At 42.1% G+C, this 16,014-nt stretch overlaps 1 protein-coding gene across 4 annotated transcripts in view; it reads left to right on the top strand.

The window, feature by feature from the left end:
- The window catches only part of si:zfos-2326c3.2 (misshapen-like kinase 1), a 34,849-nt gene that overhangs the window by 16,530 nt on the left and 2,305 nt on the right, over positions 1-16,014 (top strand). For 2 of the 4 annotated variants that reach the window (XR_009120855.1, XM_058062995.1), the window contains exons 11-32: positions 1,014-1,086; positions 1,203-1,326; positions 1,573-1,674; positions 1,761-1,895; positions 2,720-2,779; positions 4,542-4,880; positions 5,183-5,317; positions 5,626-5,760; positions 6,861-6,931; positions 7,605-7,675; positions 8,103-8,191; positions 8,463-8,560; positions 8,740-8,827; positions 8,968-9,111; positions 9,338-9,446; positions 10,397-10,552; positions 10,635-10,778; positions 11,246-11,380; positions 12,188-12,288; positions 12,606-12,755; positions 15,290-15,449; positions 15,562-15,701. Coding sequence is in view for 3 of the 4 variants with exons in the window: in XM_058062995.1 (XP_057918978.1) it covers positions 1,014-1,086; positions 1,203-1,326; positions 1,573-1,674; positions 1,761-1,895; positions 2,720-2,779; positions 4,542-4,880; positions 5,183-5,317; positions 5,626-5,760; positions 6,861-6,931; positions 7,605-7,675; positions 8,103-8,191; positions 8,463-8,560; positions 8,740-8,827; positions 8,968-9,111; positions 9,338-9,446; positions 10,397-10,552; positions 10,635-10,778; positions 11,246-11,380; positions 12,188-12,288; positions 12,606-12,755; positions 15,290-15,449; positions 15,562-15,701 (2,759 nt within the window). In the remaining variant the exon portion in view is untranslated. The remainder of the gene's footprint in view (positions 1-1,013; positions 1,087-1,202; positions 1,327-1,572; positions 1,675-1,760; positions 1,896-2,719; positions 2,780-4,541; positions 4,881-5,182; positions 5,318-5,625; positions 5,761-6,860; positions 6,932-7,604; positions 7,676-8,102; positions 8,192-8,462; positions 8,561-8,739; positions 8,828-8,967; positions 9,112-9,337; positions 9,447-10,396; positions 10,553-10,634; positions 10,779-11,245; positions 11,381-12,187; positions 12,289-12,605; positions 12,756-15,289; positions 15,450-15,561; positions 15,702-16,014) is intronic. The other 2 variants (XM_058062996.1, XM_058062997.1) reach the window with 2 other exon arrangements.

The raw sequence follows: 16,014 nt of genomic DNA on the forward strand, positions 1-16,014 counted from the left end.
CCATGTGTCCTCTACACATGGAGAATTGATCTTCCCATTCTCTTTGGTTGGAGCAAACACCTGCACTCCAACCGCTCCCCATGTTCATTTCAACATATGGCGTGTCAGTTAAATGTTCACGTTTTCCCAAGATACTTCCAGGCCATATGTTGACCAAATGTTGTTCCACGCTCCCTTGGTCCATCTTTCTGCTCAGTAGACAATAAGCTAACTGACGCAGAGAAGGAACTGTTGCATTCACATGCATACTGGGGCTGTAAAGTGGGATTTACAAATCAAATGCAGTCATGGATGGTCCCATAATTGCAAAATAGCTGTTTAAATCCGGTTGTCAACTGGTTCAGACTTTCGGGTCCCGTTGTAAATGATTATACGAGACTTGTCCTGTGGTTCTTCACTGAACAAGACTTTCACTGTATTTTCAAAGCTTGGCCCACATAATGGCAAAATTGCTACTGGCAGGAGGCACTGCTGGTGCAAACAGCAGGCATGGTGGAATGCTTAATCAAGACAAAGAGCAGCACTCTGAAAGAATCCACAGAAGCACACTGTATGTACTTAAAAGCCTTTCCCCCCAAGGCACCAGCCATCACCAAACATCATCTGTCCAACACGACCAGCTCACTTTATAGACAAACTGCTGTTTTCAGACAGGAAGCTTCCGACACACAGAAAGCAGAGTGGTGGCACACATGCAACTGCAAGTCTACATGTGGTTTGGCGTGTCTGCTGTTCTTGCTAGTTCTACCTACAGTAAAAAAAACAAATCATGTTGCGGTTCACAAATCAGTTTAAAGGCTGCGAGTAACAATTATTTTCTCAGCTGATGAATCGAGCTCGGTCCAAATACAGTGGTTTGGTACACAATATATCAGAAAAGAGCAAAAGTGTTGACCACACAGGAGATCGGGATGATCAGGGTTTGAATTTTCTTCATCAAATAATAACAATAATATAGTTGAGAAATTAGATTATGATTTATTTATGCTCTCGTCCTTCCTGCTCTTTCTCAGAGGGTCCCGAGTACGAGTACAGTGGTAGTGAAGAGGAAGAGGACGAGGTCACAGAGGAGGAAGGCGAGCCCAGGTAAACATCAGCATTGTGTCTGTACTGTATGCATGCTGGTTACCATCATCTTAGTCATTTTTGGTCATGAGCATATTCCTGAACATAACACACTCCATATTTCTCTCCTGACTTAGCTCCATCGTTAATGTACCTGGCGAATGGACGTTACGGCGAGAGTTTCTACGTTTGCAGACAGAGGATCGAGCAGAAGGTCGACTGAGGGCTAACAGAGTTGGTGCAGATCAGCAGAGGCAGCAAGTAAGTAGGTTTTGTCGCAGACTAAATCTTTCCCAATGAAATAGTTTATTTCCTCCGAAGATCCCATGCAGAGTCAGCAAGGGGGTCATAGGCTGCGTGCCAAAATGAATCCAAATCCCTGAAATGAACATTATCTACGCCTTTGTCCAATAAGTGTTGAGCTTTTTATATATAATGTGGATGAGGAAGGAAAGCTAAATAAAGAAAAAGCCCTTTATTTGTATTTTTATTTTGATGTGTACCTAGGCTTTGCAACAATTAGAACAGGAGCGATACAAGCAGCAGTTACTGGCTGACAGACAGAGGAGAATCCAACAACAACATGAAAAACGGCAAATATTAGAGGATGTAAGTGCTATTTACTGCAGCGTTATTACGTATGTAACTTGCAAAAACTGTAATAATAATAATAGCTTGGGATTTCATTTTTCTAGCAACAACGGCGGCAACTGTCAGATGCCGCCTTTCAGTGGGCGGAACTTCAAGAGATCATGCTCGGCGAGGAATATCATCGCCAAGACAACGGAATCCTGAAAGATGACAGATATCAGAGGAGTGATAGGAAACAGGTGACACAAAAATGTTTGCTTGATGAGATGGCCCCTGCCTTATTCATGAGACATCATTCATGAATTGAAGTCTCTCTTCTTCTTCTAACTTGCAAACAAATCAAATCATTCATGGACAAGGGATGCATATCTATGACTGCTTTACATTCAAAGTAATGTGAATTTTACTAAAGGACGGGGAACACTTAAGGATTATCTTAACCTTACAGCTGGGTAGATGACTGTTTCCACTGTTTCTACTGCCTAGTACCTAGTTGCCTCATCCTACTCTGTATTGGTACTACCAGCTGTTATTTCTAGTACCTGGTTGGTAAAGATTCCAAGCATGTTAGATGTGTCAAGGTAGAAATAAAAATAAATAAACATGTGTTATGTGAACCTGTCACTGCGCCTTATAGCTCTGAGCATTGCAGTCTTCACTTTGCTATAATGTTGTGTTTCTAAAAATGTCAACAGCCACATGCTGAGACGTAAATACAGCAGCCCCTACTTGAGTTCTCCTACAGCTGATAGAATGCAGTGTAACTTAACTTTAGTTCATATCCATGCAAAATATTGAAATCAACGTCATGGCCGTCTAAGGAGAAATTCAACTTGAGGTCATTGTGAATTATTTAGTAATGGGCATTGGCAAAGAGCTCCTCAACATCTTGCAATCTCAGAATATTTTAGTTCCCACTTCTCAGAAGTCATCTGGCCCTCAATATACCCTAATTATTTACATGTACATACTGTAGGTACAGTATTTGGAGGACACAATAATGATGTTTAAATCACAATTCCATAATGTTGCCCTATAATCTGGGTTTTCATGTGTGTGCCAGGACCATGCCGAGAGACAGTGGAATGCCGATGCGTCCAAAAGGCCTCTGGAATCAGAGCAGGTAAACAAAACCATTTTACAATTGTTTCTGCATTTGTCCATCCATCTGTCAATCCATCCGTTCACGAATCATCTGACATTGCACTTGTCTACAAATGCTTGGACTCAACTTGCTTCTGAGAGAAAAGTGGCTAACTGAAAATCAGTTTAACTGTGCTGGTTAGTTAGTGTATTCAAGGTGGAGGTTTCTGCACCAGCTGCTTATAATTATCTGCCTTGTAGTTTCCAAGAAACTAGATGCAAAAGTCGATTTCTTGACATACATGCATTTTGTCCACTTCCAAGAGAGAGATTTCTACTCATAAAAACCAAACATTTTCTGTCAAAACTCTAGACATATTAAAAGGAATGTATTGGAAAGTGCAGTGTTGCGAGTGAACAATGGAAATCGAAGAGAGACGTGGGAAGCTCAATCCAATCATCAAACAGCCAGTTTTGTTTAGCAGCGGAGAGCGAGTCGTGTGTCAAAAACAGATATTTGTCATGGGCGTCTCTATTAGTTGTAGATTTTCATTATTCACGGGTAGGTACGGAACATAACCCCTGCAAAGAGCGGCCATCTGTTGTACTCTTTATGGGTGTCCCAATGAGGGGCAATGCAGCCTGTCTGTAACAATGAAACATTAAAGACACATATTAGCACTGATAGACGTGGCTGTTGTTTTATAAAGCTGCAGAAAGAATGCAGAGTGACGCCTTGTATGGTTAGCAATAGGGAAAAAAACAGAATGTAGTTCAACCATGCAATTGATTTTCTAGACCCCTGGTAGTACAGACTAAGTTTGTCATTTTGGCGTGAAGTGAAGTGAGAAGGATTTGTTTTTAATTCTGTGTTTGTCAGGGACTCCCGTTAGGATTGAGACAGACAGCCATGGCATACCCATTGCTGGAGCCGGGGTGTTAGATCCTGACAAGCTTTTAAGCCAACGTTTATCACAGCAGGCGCTTCACTTTTGTTCTAAAGCCTTCTCTTACTGTCTTGGTTGTACGCTGCATGCCTTCTCTTCCTTTTCCTTGTTTTCTCACTGTAGCCCTCCCTCCAGCATTCACAGCATGCACTCCTCTTTCCTACCCTTCCTCTTGTCCTGTTGCTCAGTATTCCTTCCAAAACGTTGCTATCCATTCTCGATAGGCAGTCAGACGTATCATTTCACCAGCATGTCTCCTCATGCTATCGCTGAGCATTTCAGGAGTAGTTGATGGAGCAAAAAACACCCAAAACATCGGCATGGTGTCTTAGTCTGACCTGCTGATGGGATTACTCACCAGGATGACACAGGAGATGTTTGTAAAATGTTGGTTACCTTATTTAGCAAGTTTGACACCTCTGCAAACTATCGCCACAGCGTCATCCAAATTGAGCATTGTTATCCTTGTAAAGGTGTTTTTTTTTATAAGCCCAACTGTGATGTGTGAATGAAGTAGTGGTCCTGAACATTTTTGTAATTTGAACATAGAAAAGTTGCTTATTATTTTGCACTAAATAACTTGTAATAACCTTTAGACATGTACTACCCATTGTAACAGACATAATCAGAGAAAATAACAGTGTCAGACATAAATAAGACTCACACAATGTTGAACACTTGTTGTCATGTATTTATACGTAGTGTCCTTCTGTATGTGTTTAACATACAATCTTATTACAAGCTGCTTGTGTGTAATAATTTACCCCGCACTAAATTATACACAAATTCTGCTTGAATTGGTCACTCCCTGGCACTGTCCTGTTTCTATGTGTGCTTTCCATGTTTACCGCATAGAGAGCCGTGGCTCCCAACCAGCTGCTTCAGCTTAAGGCCAAGCAGCCTCGTCTGCAGTCGCAAGCCAAGCCCCAGCTTCTGAGCCAGCATCAGCAGCCCGCAGCAGGCAGGAGATCCCACCGCACCCTGCCTAAAGACCAAACGCAGCTCCTGTCCCTGCAGCATGACCACAGACACAGAGAGCGAGAGCGAGAGCGAGAGAGAGAGCGGGAGAGACACAGAGAAAAGCCAGAGGCACCTGTCCAACAGCTAATGGCTAACAGTGGGAACACGGCCACTCCTGCCGCTACTGCCGCTGCTTCCTCGCACAGCCGCCCTGCAAATTGCCAGCGCTCAGCGGTAAAGCAGTGTCTTCCTCAGCTATCAGACACTTTTTATCACAGCCGTTCTCCATATGTTATGGAGTCTGTCTGCCCTTGACATGTCCTTGTATGTCCACCAAGCACCGAGCTTCTCCTGTTTGCAACTACTTATTTTGCCCCGTTCATCTCAGTATTTATCTTAAATGAGTCAAATGTTTTAGCAAGGTCTGGTTGGATTGATTCATTTACCATTACTTTTCTGTTCCTCGTTTAGAAGTGTAGCAATTGGCCGAGTTATATTGGACATCATCTTTAGACATGATCTGCTTCATTTTGTAGGTGGATTACCAGGACTCAAATATAGCCAGGATGCTTATTGCTGCTGGCCTTCCCAGCCAGATGCACTCACGGCTCGGCTCTGGGAGCAGCTCTAGTCCTTGTACCCCTGCCATGCAGAGAGCTCACCTCCACCAGGTATCACACAGCTCCAAAACACAAACCAACTTGCAGTATTCTTCTTCTTCTTTGGGAGGAAAAGGGGGAATATAGCTGACATGCTGTTGGTCCATCTTTGGAATGAATGTTCACTATTGAATTGTTTGATGCCCAGTGAAACAAGGTCTTCAATTTATAGTCTGGAGAATACATTTACATTACATTCTTATGGGAAATGATTTGGTGAGAGTCGCACTTTCTCAAACTGTCCAAAAACATTAATCAAGGTTCCACTGCATATTGACAATGAGTGAATTCGCCCCCCCCCCCCCCCCCCCCCCCCCCAGAATGCCAATCTGAGCTCAAGTCGAGGTGCCTCCCACAGCAGCTCGATGTCAAACATGGCGATCACGTCTTTGTCCCCCTTCTCACCAATGTCAACCACCGATGAAGTCTTCTGGGACGCCGAGACCCCACCTAAGGTAGGACTACCTGGGTAGAAGCCACACATGAATGATGTCATGTCATTCATAGGGCATAGTTTGTCTTTTCTTCTGAATGTGACCATGTGGCACGCTGCCATGCAAGGAGGAAGTTGTAGGTCCATTTCCACTGTGTACAGGATGTAGACTCCCTCACATGGTATTATGTTGGTGTGTGTGCTGGACATCCTGTGCCCACTGTAGGTGTTTATTTCTTCTGTGATGGCTCTAAACAAAGACATTTCTATGATACACACACCGCTGCTCTGTGTCTAATGTACCTGCTCCCCTCAAAGGTCTGAACCCAAGATGCTGTTAGCTGTATTTACTAACAGCATATGGAGTTAATAGAACAACTAATAACTACATCAACGACAGGAGGGGCAATAAAGCTGTCTGTTTGCAATGTTGTGTTGCTGAACTAACAGGAGGCCATATGGAGTCAATAGAGCAGTTAATAACTCAATCCCTCCTGTGATTGTTACTAAAGAATGGTTTCAGAAACGCTGCCACATAATCAGACACCAGGGCGTTTATGTCATACAGGATGTGAAAAAGTTGTCAAATGGATGATATGCATTCTGCTCACTTCCTGTTCTGTCGGATGTGTTTTCCTCTTTGTCACTAGGCGGGGGTGCCTAGGGGTTGTGAGAGACCAAAAGGTCACCAGATGGTTTGACGGGCATCCTGTAGTTCAGTGATAATCAACTGGAGGGCTACTTTTGGGTCGCCAAACTGTTTTCACTCAGACATGGATCTTTGTCCGGGAAAGAAAATCATAGAAAAATAATATTGCACATTCATTGTAAAGAGGCTCAACAAATACCTTGCACAGGACCTCCACGTGTGATAGTACTCCAAAATAATAGTATTCCAAGTGATCCAAATATAGTTTTACTGACTGTGATGAGATAGGAAGGATTTCCTTTCATAAGATGGAAACTACCATTTTTTTTCCTGCCATTGAAACAATTCGGGTGTTACTCATGATGTTCTCTCAACTATCTGTGTATGTAAAATGGTTGAAAATGTTATAAAATAGAAAACTGCAGCATGAGTTAAAAGGATTGTTTGCTATGTGTTTCCTATGCATTTTGCAGGTCCCGGAACGTACTACCTCGAAGTTCTACTGCAGAGAGCTGGTGAAGGGACACAGGAGGGCTGCTTCCAGGTAGCCAGACGTTTTTCCAACTTCCATATTAACTATGGCAAAAATGACACAAATCAACAACAGTTATAATTGCTATGATAAATCATTTAAGCAACTGTGTCTTTATGTAAGGAGAAAATGACTGCATCTGTGCTGTTTGAGTATGTGTGTGGTATTGTCTCCTTTACAGCACTGTACATCTTCAGTATATTTACCATAATACTTTAGAGGTAGTTCCTACTCATCAGGATTTTATTTCCCTTATTATTTCCCTTTATATTTTAAAGTTATGCTTTGAGGTGAAGGGTATTGAATAATGACATCACATTTCTGTCAGCTGATTATGCTGCAGAATGTTGCTTTTGTCTTCGTGTTCCTGTGTCATCAACTAGATACAAGCCAAGGTGATTTAACATGAAGTAGAATGAACCAGAGAAAATGTAATTTGTGGACTTGAAACAAGGCAGCAAAGGTGGTAGTCAGACATTGCATTTGCTTCATTGTGTGTGTTGTTTTTGCAAAGCTTCACAAAAACAATCAGTTGTCAGCTCTTGCTTTGATTAAACATATGCTAAGGAAATCAGCACAGCAAAGGAGTTATCCTGGATTAGAAAATGAAGAACTGTTTGTATTTCATTGCAATTAACCTGTGAGTTTGCGCTCCTTCCATCTGTGTGCCTCTCTCTCCATCTAGTGGTAGTCCAGTGCTCATGACAGATAAAGGTTCAAGGTCCGTGTCTCAAGGTGGGACCAGTAGCCATCCAGGTCAGTTCCTCCCTGGGGTATCTCTGTTCTGCTTTACCAAAATATTCAAAGGTATTCTTAGCGTATTCTCAAAGAATTCTGTTTCCTATAGTGACTTCTCTTCAGGTTCAATTTGTGGGGACTATAGCAATACGATACTAACAAGTGTTTTGGCAGACCCTGTATTGAGACACAATATGACATCCGGATGGGGGACGAATAAGCATATTCATAGCTGAAAGTCATATAAAAGTAATACATAATGCTCTCATCATTAACACAAGACTACGGGAACACACCCGTTCATCTGTTTTGTGTATATGTTTTGGCATAGCGATAAAGTATAGCAGCAAATATGGAACATCCATGTCAACTGCAGGCTACTGAGAAGCATTTAAACAGGGTCTAACTAACGGAACCGCGGCTCATATGACTTTCTGTACCTTAGACTACTTGAAGCAGGACAGTCCATGTGTGCAGCAACGTCGGCAGCATCACAGACGGCAGCAGGACGACATCCCCAGCAGACATTCACAAGTAAAAAATACTTTCATGGAAGTGTGTCATTTGATGATTTGTTTAAACAAAGATCAATCAAGAATGATTACTTATAATCATGAAAATACAAGCTTTGATAAACACCAACAAACACATTGACTCCCAGATGTAGCCAAAAGGTCTATTTACTGTATGTATTCTGCGGCGACCCCGTAATCAGGGAAAAAGCCAAAAGAAACAAACATTCTGCTGCTTCTCTGATTGCTGACATTTATGTATTTCATTTGTAGTAATTGTACCCCTTCTAAAGCAGGGATTCAAGTCTGCTCTGAGCCCATTCAACAAGGCCACAGAGTACTCGTCCTCCAGTGATGAGTTTGACAGCAGTGATGATGAAGACAGGAACAGGTGACATGTCATTATCAAGTTCTGTCTGCGTATAACTCGGGTTTATTAATAATTCATTGCACTGATTTAATCTCCTAATCAAACCATGTGGTATTATCAGAGTTGTAGAGGCCGAATGCAAATGATGACAAAGTTTATACTGACTAAAAACTCAACATCTCTACTTGACATCTCTCTAGTTCTGGCCTCTCTAATGGAAAGGGGGAGAAGTATTTCAAACAATTTCCTGATGGCATCGTGCTGCAACCTCATCACAACCTTAACCAGGTCCTTACATACACACACACACACCGCCGCTCACTTTTTATATCATCTCAACCAAGGTTACGTCACTTCAACTGTGAAATACATACGTGGTCTTAAGCCAAGAACGCCACGTTTGCATCCATGCTTGTTTTGTTATCCAGCTGTCTCAGATGACATCAGATGACACCTACATGCTACCAGACCTTCTGCAGAAGATATCCTCACCCACGTCTTCTCGGACAGGAGAGCACAGTTACTCACGGTCACCCACAGCACCACGATCACCCACCCACCGGGAACTCCATGTAAGTGATGTCATGTACAAGACCTCTACAAGACATAACGATGGAGGTGGCAGTCCTGTACAACCAAAGTGAAATGGATTCTTCTCTGAAGTAATGATCTAGTAATACTAACATCTGTACTGATCACAAGTATCATGAGTAATTATTCTGTGTTCTGATGTTTATAGGGCAACAATCCCATCTAATACAGCTTTTATTCCAGTTGGTTTTGTTTTGTTTTCCTCAGACTTTCAGCAGTCCAACTGGCAAAAACATCTCCTCATCATCCTCTTCCTCCTTCTTCTCCTTCATTGATCCAAGATTGATCCCAATATCTTCACCACCACAAAGCCCCAGTAAATACATTTGTACACTAGTACTTTTACTTATTTTTTTAAATGTATTTTATGTCCTTCATGTGGACGAGTGGTTAGCACGCAGGCCTCACAGCTAGAAGACCCGAGTTCAATTCCACCCTCGGCCATTTTTGTGTGGCGTTTGCATGCGTGGGTTTTCTCCGGTTTCCTCCCACATTCCGAAAACCGCTTATCCTCACGTGGGTTGCGGGGGCGCTGGAGCCTATCCCAGCTGTCTTGGGGCGAGAGGCGGGGTCCACCCTGGACTGGTGGCCAGCCAATCACAGGGCACATATAGACAAACAACCATTCACACTCACATTCATACCTATGGACAATTTGGAGTGGCCAATTAACCTAGCATGTTTTTGGAATGTGGGAGGAAACCGGAGTACCCGGAGAAAACCCACGCATGCACGGGGAGAACATGCAAACTCCACACAGAGACCGCCATGCAGCCTGCAACTTTTATAATCAACAAAAACTTGTTTTGCTGCCATTTTTCATGAACTGAACTCAAGGATGTACACAAAAGACATACGAGTCGCCTCAAATACCACATACATTGATCCAGAGCTTCCCAAACATGCTCAATGGGCGATGCACAGTGAGTATGCTGTCCTGTAAGGCAAATGTTATGGACAGTGAAAAGATATATTTTATTGATGGCATTTGGAATGCACAGAGATAATGTGACGAGATGCTAAGACCCATTGTTGTGTCATTCATCCCCAACTATCACTCCTTATCACATCACGATGAGGCACGGCCCCATGCTGCAAGAATCTGTACACAATTCCTGGAGGCTGAAAACATCTGAGTTCAGCTCATGAAAAAACAGGAGCAAAAACAAAGGCTGTGTTTATATTTGTGTTGAGTGCAGTTATAATGACAAGGATTTGACCTCTACCAGACAAAATGGAAACTGTTGGTGTCAATGTCCCATGTAGCATGCAGTAAGGGTGAGCCAATCAAGCGAGAGAACCACAGGAAGGGATCTGTGGTCAACGTGAACCCAACTAATATTCGACCACAGAGTGACTCTCCTGAGATCCGCAAATACAAGAAGAAATTCACTGCTGAGGTTCTCTGCGCTGGACTGTGGGGTTGGTAGTTTGAAAGTATTTCCTTTGACGTTTTGTTGTGTAGATGATCAATGTTGTTGTTTGGCTGTTTTAAACCCTGCAGGAGTGAATCTATTGGTTGGGACAGAGAATGGTCTCTGGCTGCTGGACAGAAGTGGTCAGGGGAAGGTCTACTCACTCATCAGCAGAAGAAGGTTTCAGCAGATGGATGTGCTGGAAGGACTCAACGTGCTCATCACCATATCAGGTACAGGCACTGGGATTTCTAAATCTTCCAGGATATATATTTTTGTCTGATTGAACAATGAGTCTATTATTGAACAACATTCTCCAAGGGATATTTCAATCAATCCATAGATGCTTTCCAAATGTCAGGCCGAGAGTGTGCCGTCTGATTATTATGAAAAACTGATAATATTTGATATTTACATGTATATGTTTACTACCAAATCTGTCATAAAAGGAGAATGACTCAAGTTTTACATTGAAGAAATTAATTGTAATAATTATAATGTTTGCAATTTCCTGGAGTTGATGAAAATTGTATTGGTTCACTTGAAGCCTTTTATCATGAATATTTCACAATACTGCGGTATTTATGAGCAAAGATAAACAAACCTTGAGGGCAAGTTCAAGAGGAGCATGCATTCTTAACTTGATTTATGATTTAATTTATATATAATCTAAACAGGATTGATCTCAATGTGCTTCAAGGTAAGAAGAACAAGCTCCGCTTGTACTACCTGTCCTGGTTGAGAAATAAAATCCTCAGGAATGACCCGGAAGTGGAGAAGAGGCAAGGTTGGACGTCTGTTGGTGATCTGGAAGGTTGTGTTCACTATAAAGTGGGTAAGTACAATGCAGTATTGACACATCCTGTACTTTTAGTCTTACTGTCAGATATTGCAGTCATAATACGGCTGGTTAAACAGTAGCCTACCAGAAAGCTGTTCATTGCTGTCCTCGTTTTCTCCTGTCAACTAAATGTCAAGACGAAAAAGATGTTATGCAGAAAGATTTTTGTAAAAATATTTGATTAAATAAACACAAAGATGCCTGGAACATGGCTAGTTCAACATTGGCCTACTGAAAAACTCATTCATCGCCGTCTTCATAATTCCTTCATCACACACTTTATCAGCCTCTCTTTCTCTCTTTCTTTGACGCTTTTTCTGTCACTTTCGTCTCGAGCCATTAGCAATTTATAAAGCTCTTCCTCACACAGTAGTCCAGCCTTTTGAAACCCATTGGTGAAGGTTGGCGGTCCAAGTAGTCCGAGCAGAAGCTGTAGTAGCGCTTGATCAAACTTACTCATGATGTATCAGACATCGCTGGAAACGTGATATCAGCTTCCACCTCGCCCGTCCACATCACTACTTCCTGAAGCTGCACTCCGACCATCATGACAATTTTTTTGCCACATCACTGAACAAGCCACAGGGTTCCAGTCAGGGTAACTTATTGAGACCTTGTCTAAATGGTTGTGACTGCTCTGAAGCCCACAAGATGCAGTGAGCCCAATGAATTAGCCGTATCACCGTATAAGTCTCAGGGTTCAAAGCGTGAAGAAAAAAGGTAGCCACCTATGGACGGAAATGACGGTATTTCATGTGGGGAATTTATTTCAAATGTTTGTGCATGTGTTTCTTTGCTCAGTGCGATATGAGAAGATCAAGTTTCTAGTGATTGCGCTGAAGAATGCAGTAGAGGTTTATGCCTGGGCACCCAAACCCTACCATAAGTTCATGGCCTTTAAGGTGGGTAATCTTTTTTACTCGTATATTTCCTTGGCATGCTAGCTCTACGTTGGTTAAACAATACACTTGTACCTGTAGACATCAACATCAACATAGATAGATCACTAAATAGTGAATGAGGTGCAGCCACAACCAATCTGTGCCCCAAATGTGGATATGACCCATGCAGGCGTGTGAGACTCAAGTCTCAGGAGATTCTCAATAAAGCGGTGCCCCATTTCTCCACATCCACCGTGGCCTGTACTACTTTTGTTGCCTTGTTTCATGATTGGAAAACCTTTCCATTTTGATTATGCTTGCATTCTTTTCTGCCCCAGTCCTTCAGGTCTTTGCAGCAGAAGCCGCTGTCTGTAGACCTGACAGTGGAGGAAGGTCAAAGGTTAAAGGTTATCTATGGTTCTTCATCTGGTTTCCATGCCATTGATGTAGACTCTGGGACCCCATACGACCTCTATCTGCCTACGCATGTGAGTACCCTCACAATACAATACTTTGTGTTCCATATTGAGCTGCTTCATTCTGCATGAAGAAGGAATCAGTTGAGATGACCAACTTCAGAGCAAGACGTCACTGTTTACATGCAGTCAATATTCTATTCCGGTTAAGGTTTACATGCCTGAGCAAACAGGGTTATTCAACATCAGAGAGGTTGAGATATACAATCTTGTAGGCAGAAAGAAGGAACACAACATTCATAAAGCACATGATGGCTATTTGTGTAGCTAATATTAGAAGCTAATGAGAAACAGACCAATAAATCAGCCTGGAGCTCTGTGTCTTGTAGCTCCACTCACGGGACAGAGAAATCATTTAGGCAACAAGAGCATGAAGTGTGTGCTTTGTGCCTCATCAGCACGCTAATTCCAGATATCAATCTGACTCGTATCGAAATCAGTCAACCGAGAGCCGAGCCGAGCAGAGCATGAGTGCTGGGTACGATTATGGAATAGAAACTGCCTGCATACATTGCTAGTAGGGTTGAAATTTGTTGGAAATCCTCACAGATCTGCCAGAAAAGTTAGATTCCATTAGAAATAGCAAAAAATGTATCAACTCAGTTGTTCTACCAAGGGTTGTCTACGTATTGAATCAACCACAGATGGACTATTTAGGTTGTCTTGGAAAACGTTTCCCCCTCTCATCCGAACAGGCTTCATTGGTTCATGCCCAATGACTAGATGGGACAACGCTAGTCTGACTAGGTAGGACAGGCAGGTTCTCCCTGTGCATGTTTGGGCTTTCTCCGGGTACTCAACCTTCCTCCCACATCCTAAAAACATATACAGTATGTTAGGTTAAGTAGAGGCTATTGACATAAAACAGAACATAAAAATTGTGGATCCGTTTGAATTCACACTGAATCAAGACATTTTTTATCCATGTTCAAACTCAGTCTTCAATGTAAACAAATCGCCCTCTTGCTGTTTGAATCCAAGAGACATGGCTGGTAGCGTATTTCTGTATTTCTGTATTTCTGTATGTGGGCAGCTTCCTAGTGACTCATATTCTGACACAACTTCTTCTGCATTATTACATTATATTTTTCCATATACTGTATTGTAAAAGTGCATTATACATAAATGTTACTGGTGTATTTGCACACCTATAGATAGCACTGTAAACCTGACTACATTTGCACACTCAAATACACAAAAACACACACTCACCTCGACCATGTGCTACTTTCAGTAATGAGGGTGGGAGAGTACCGCCGGACACACGAAGGGAAAACACGCTAAAAATACACCCTGCCTGTCCTCTTTTACGCGTGTGTGTGCAAGTGTGTGCGCGTGTGTATTCTTCTGGTATATTAGCCAGTTCACCCACAGCTGCCGACTACACGGGCGCCTTATGTTTTTCTTTCAGCACTCATTCACACTCACACACACACACACACACACACACCCTTAGACAGTTCACTGTCTTTCAGGGCTCTTGAGAACACTTCACTCCCACTCAAGCATCACGTTGCGCACACACACACACACACACACACAGTGCATCACCCACCCACGTAAAGTTGCAGACACTTAACACACCGGAAGCATCTGTGGTGGTTGTGCGTGAACGATGTAACAATGCTGATTCCAAGGCGGAGGATTAAGATTGCGTTGCGTCTGTGGATGCCGGTGCTGATGCTGAGGATTGTGGTGGCTAACACGATGGTGACGTATACAACTTGATATATTCTCTAGCCTATATTAGGGGGCTCACTTCTGGGAATTCTGATCCGATTTCATCACATACTTTTAGATGTGTCGTCATTTTTTATGACATGATTGTTTTTAGTCAACCTACAGTAGAATAAATTCAGTTTTATGTATCTTTTTTCAAGCATTGCATATACATATAGTGTCTGATTCTCTACTTCCAATACTTGACCATCACATTTGCAATTGTAGTACATTCTGAATGTCTTACTAGGGTGAAAGTATTGCAGATAGTACTTTTCTGCACAGTAGGTTGCTTTACTTTTCTATGCTGAATCAAGCTAATTCTGTTATTTGCTTTTTATTAGGGTTTCACGGATACAACTTTTTCCGATAAGGTAGCCTTGAATATGGGCTGATACAGATATCAATCCGATATCAGCGTGAATCAAATATACTTGTATTACTTAATTTGGAGTGTGGAACGTTACTGAGAACAATAATCAGCAACATTATGTATGAGGAAAACATCTTTAAGCACGAGTGCTGTAGTTTTATCCACAATGTAGTGGCAGCTTGGCATAATTAAGCCAGGCTCAAGGCTCAAGTTAAGCTTTTAAGCCCGACTTAAATCAATCCACTGACAGGGACTGCTCATCTTTTCAGTTCTAGCTAATAAAATCTTGTCATCCTGTGTGAGTTTCCCATGTAACGCTGCTTCAAATGTGATCAAAAAGAAGTATTTGTGATGTATTGCAGTGTTGTCATTGGAGCAAGTATTTTTGTTTCTACTGTCATTTTTGTACAAACGTCAATGAAGTTCCTAATTGGTTGGTTGCTTTGTTTCACAGATCCAGGGTTCCATCCATCCCCATGCCATCATTATTTTGCCAGACAGTGCCGGAACAGAGGTTCTTGTTTGCTATGAAGATGAGGGCGTCTACATTGACACCTATGGCCGCATCACCAAGGATACGGTTCTGCAATGGGGAGAGATGCCTGCATCTGTGGGTAAGCTTCCTGTGACTCAATCATTCTGTTTTATTTACAAGATTATTGTGGAGTAGTTGGATTCAGGGAGGTGGGAATTGAACAATGTTTTCTAATATTCATGTTTACTCAGCCTACCTGCAGTCCAACCAGGTGATGGGTTGGGGAGAAAAGGCGATTGAGCTCAGGTCTGCAAACACGGGGAACCTGGAAGGAGTTTTCATGCACAAAAAGGCCCAAAAACTCAAGTTCCTGTGTGAAAGGAATGACAAGGTATGTTGTTACTACATCTTCCACCAAAATATCATCCTTTTTATTTGTAATAACAGGATAAGATCAAATAAGATCAAAATAACTAAAACAAAATAAATATACATACTCAGAATCACAGCTATAATCATTATGTATCAAAAGCCAGTCTGCATAATTGATAAGCAAAAGTGTGATCCCCTATTTTTTGTATTTCGTCTTAGGAGCACAAGGCCCCTGTTTATGTCTCAAATGGCTTTTACGTCTACTATACTGGGTAATGCTAGTATAAAGGTAGGGGTGTTATTCCCAGACAGCGGTAATAATATTCAAATAC

Source organism: Doryrhamphus excisus, chromosome 23, assembly GCF_030265055.1.
Source record: "Doryrhamphus excisus isolate RoL2022-K1 chromosome 23, RoL_Dexc_1.0, whole genome shotgun sequence".
Taxonomy (NCBI): Eukaryota; Metazoa; Chordata; class Actinopteri; order Syngnathiformes; family Syngnathidae; genus Doryrhamphus; species Doryrhamphus excisus.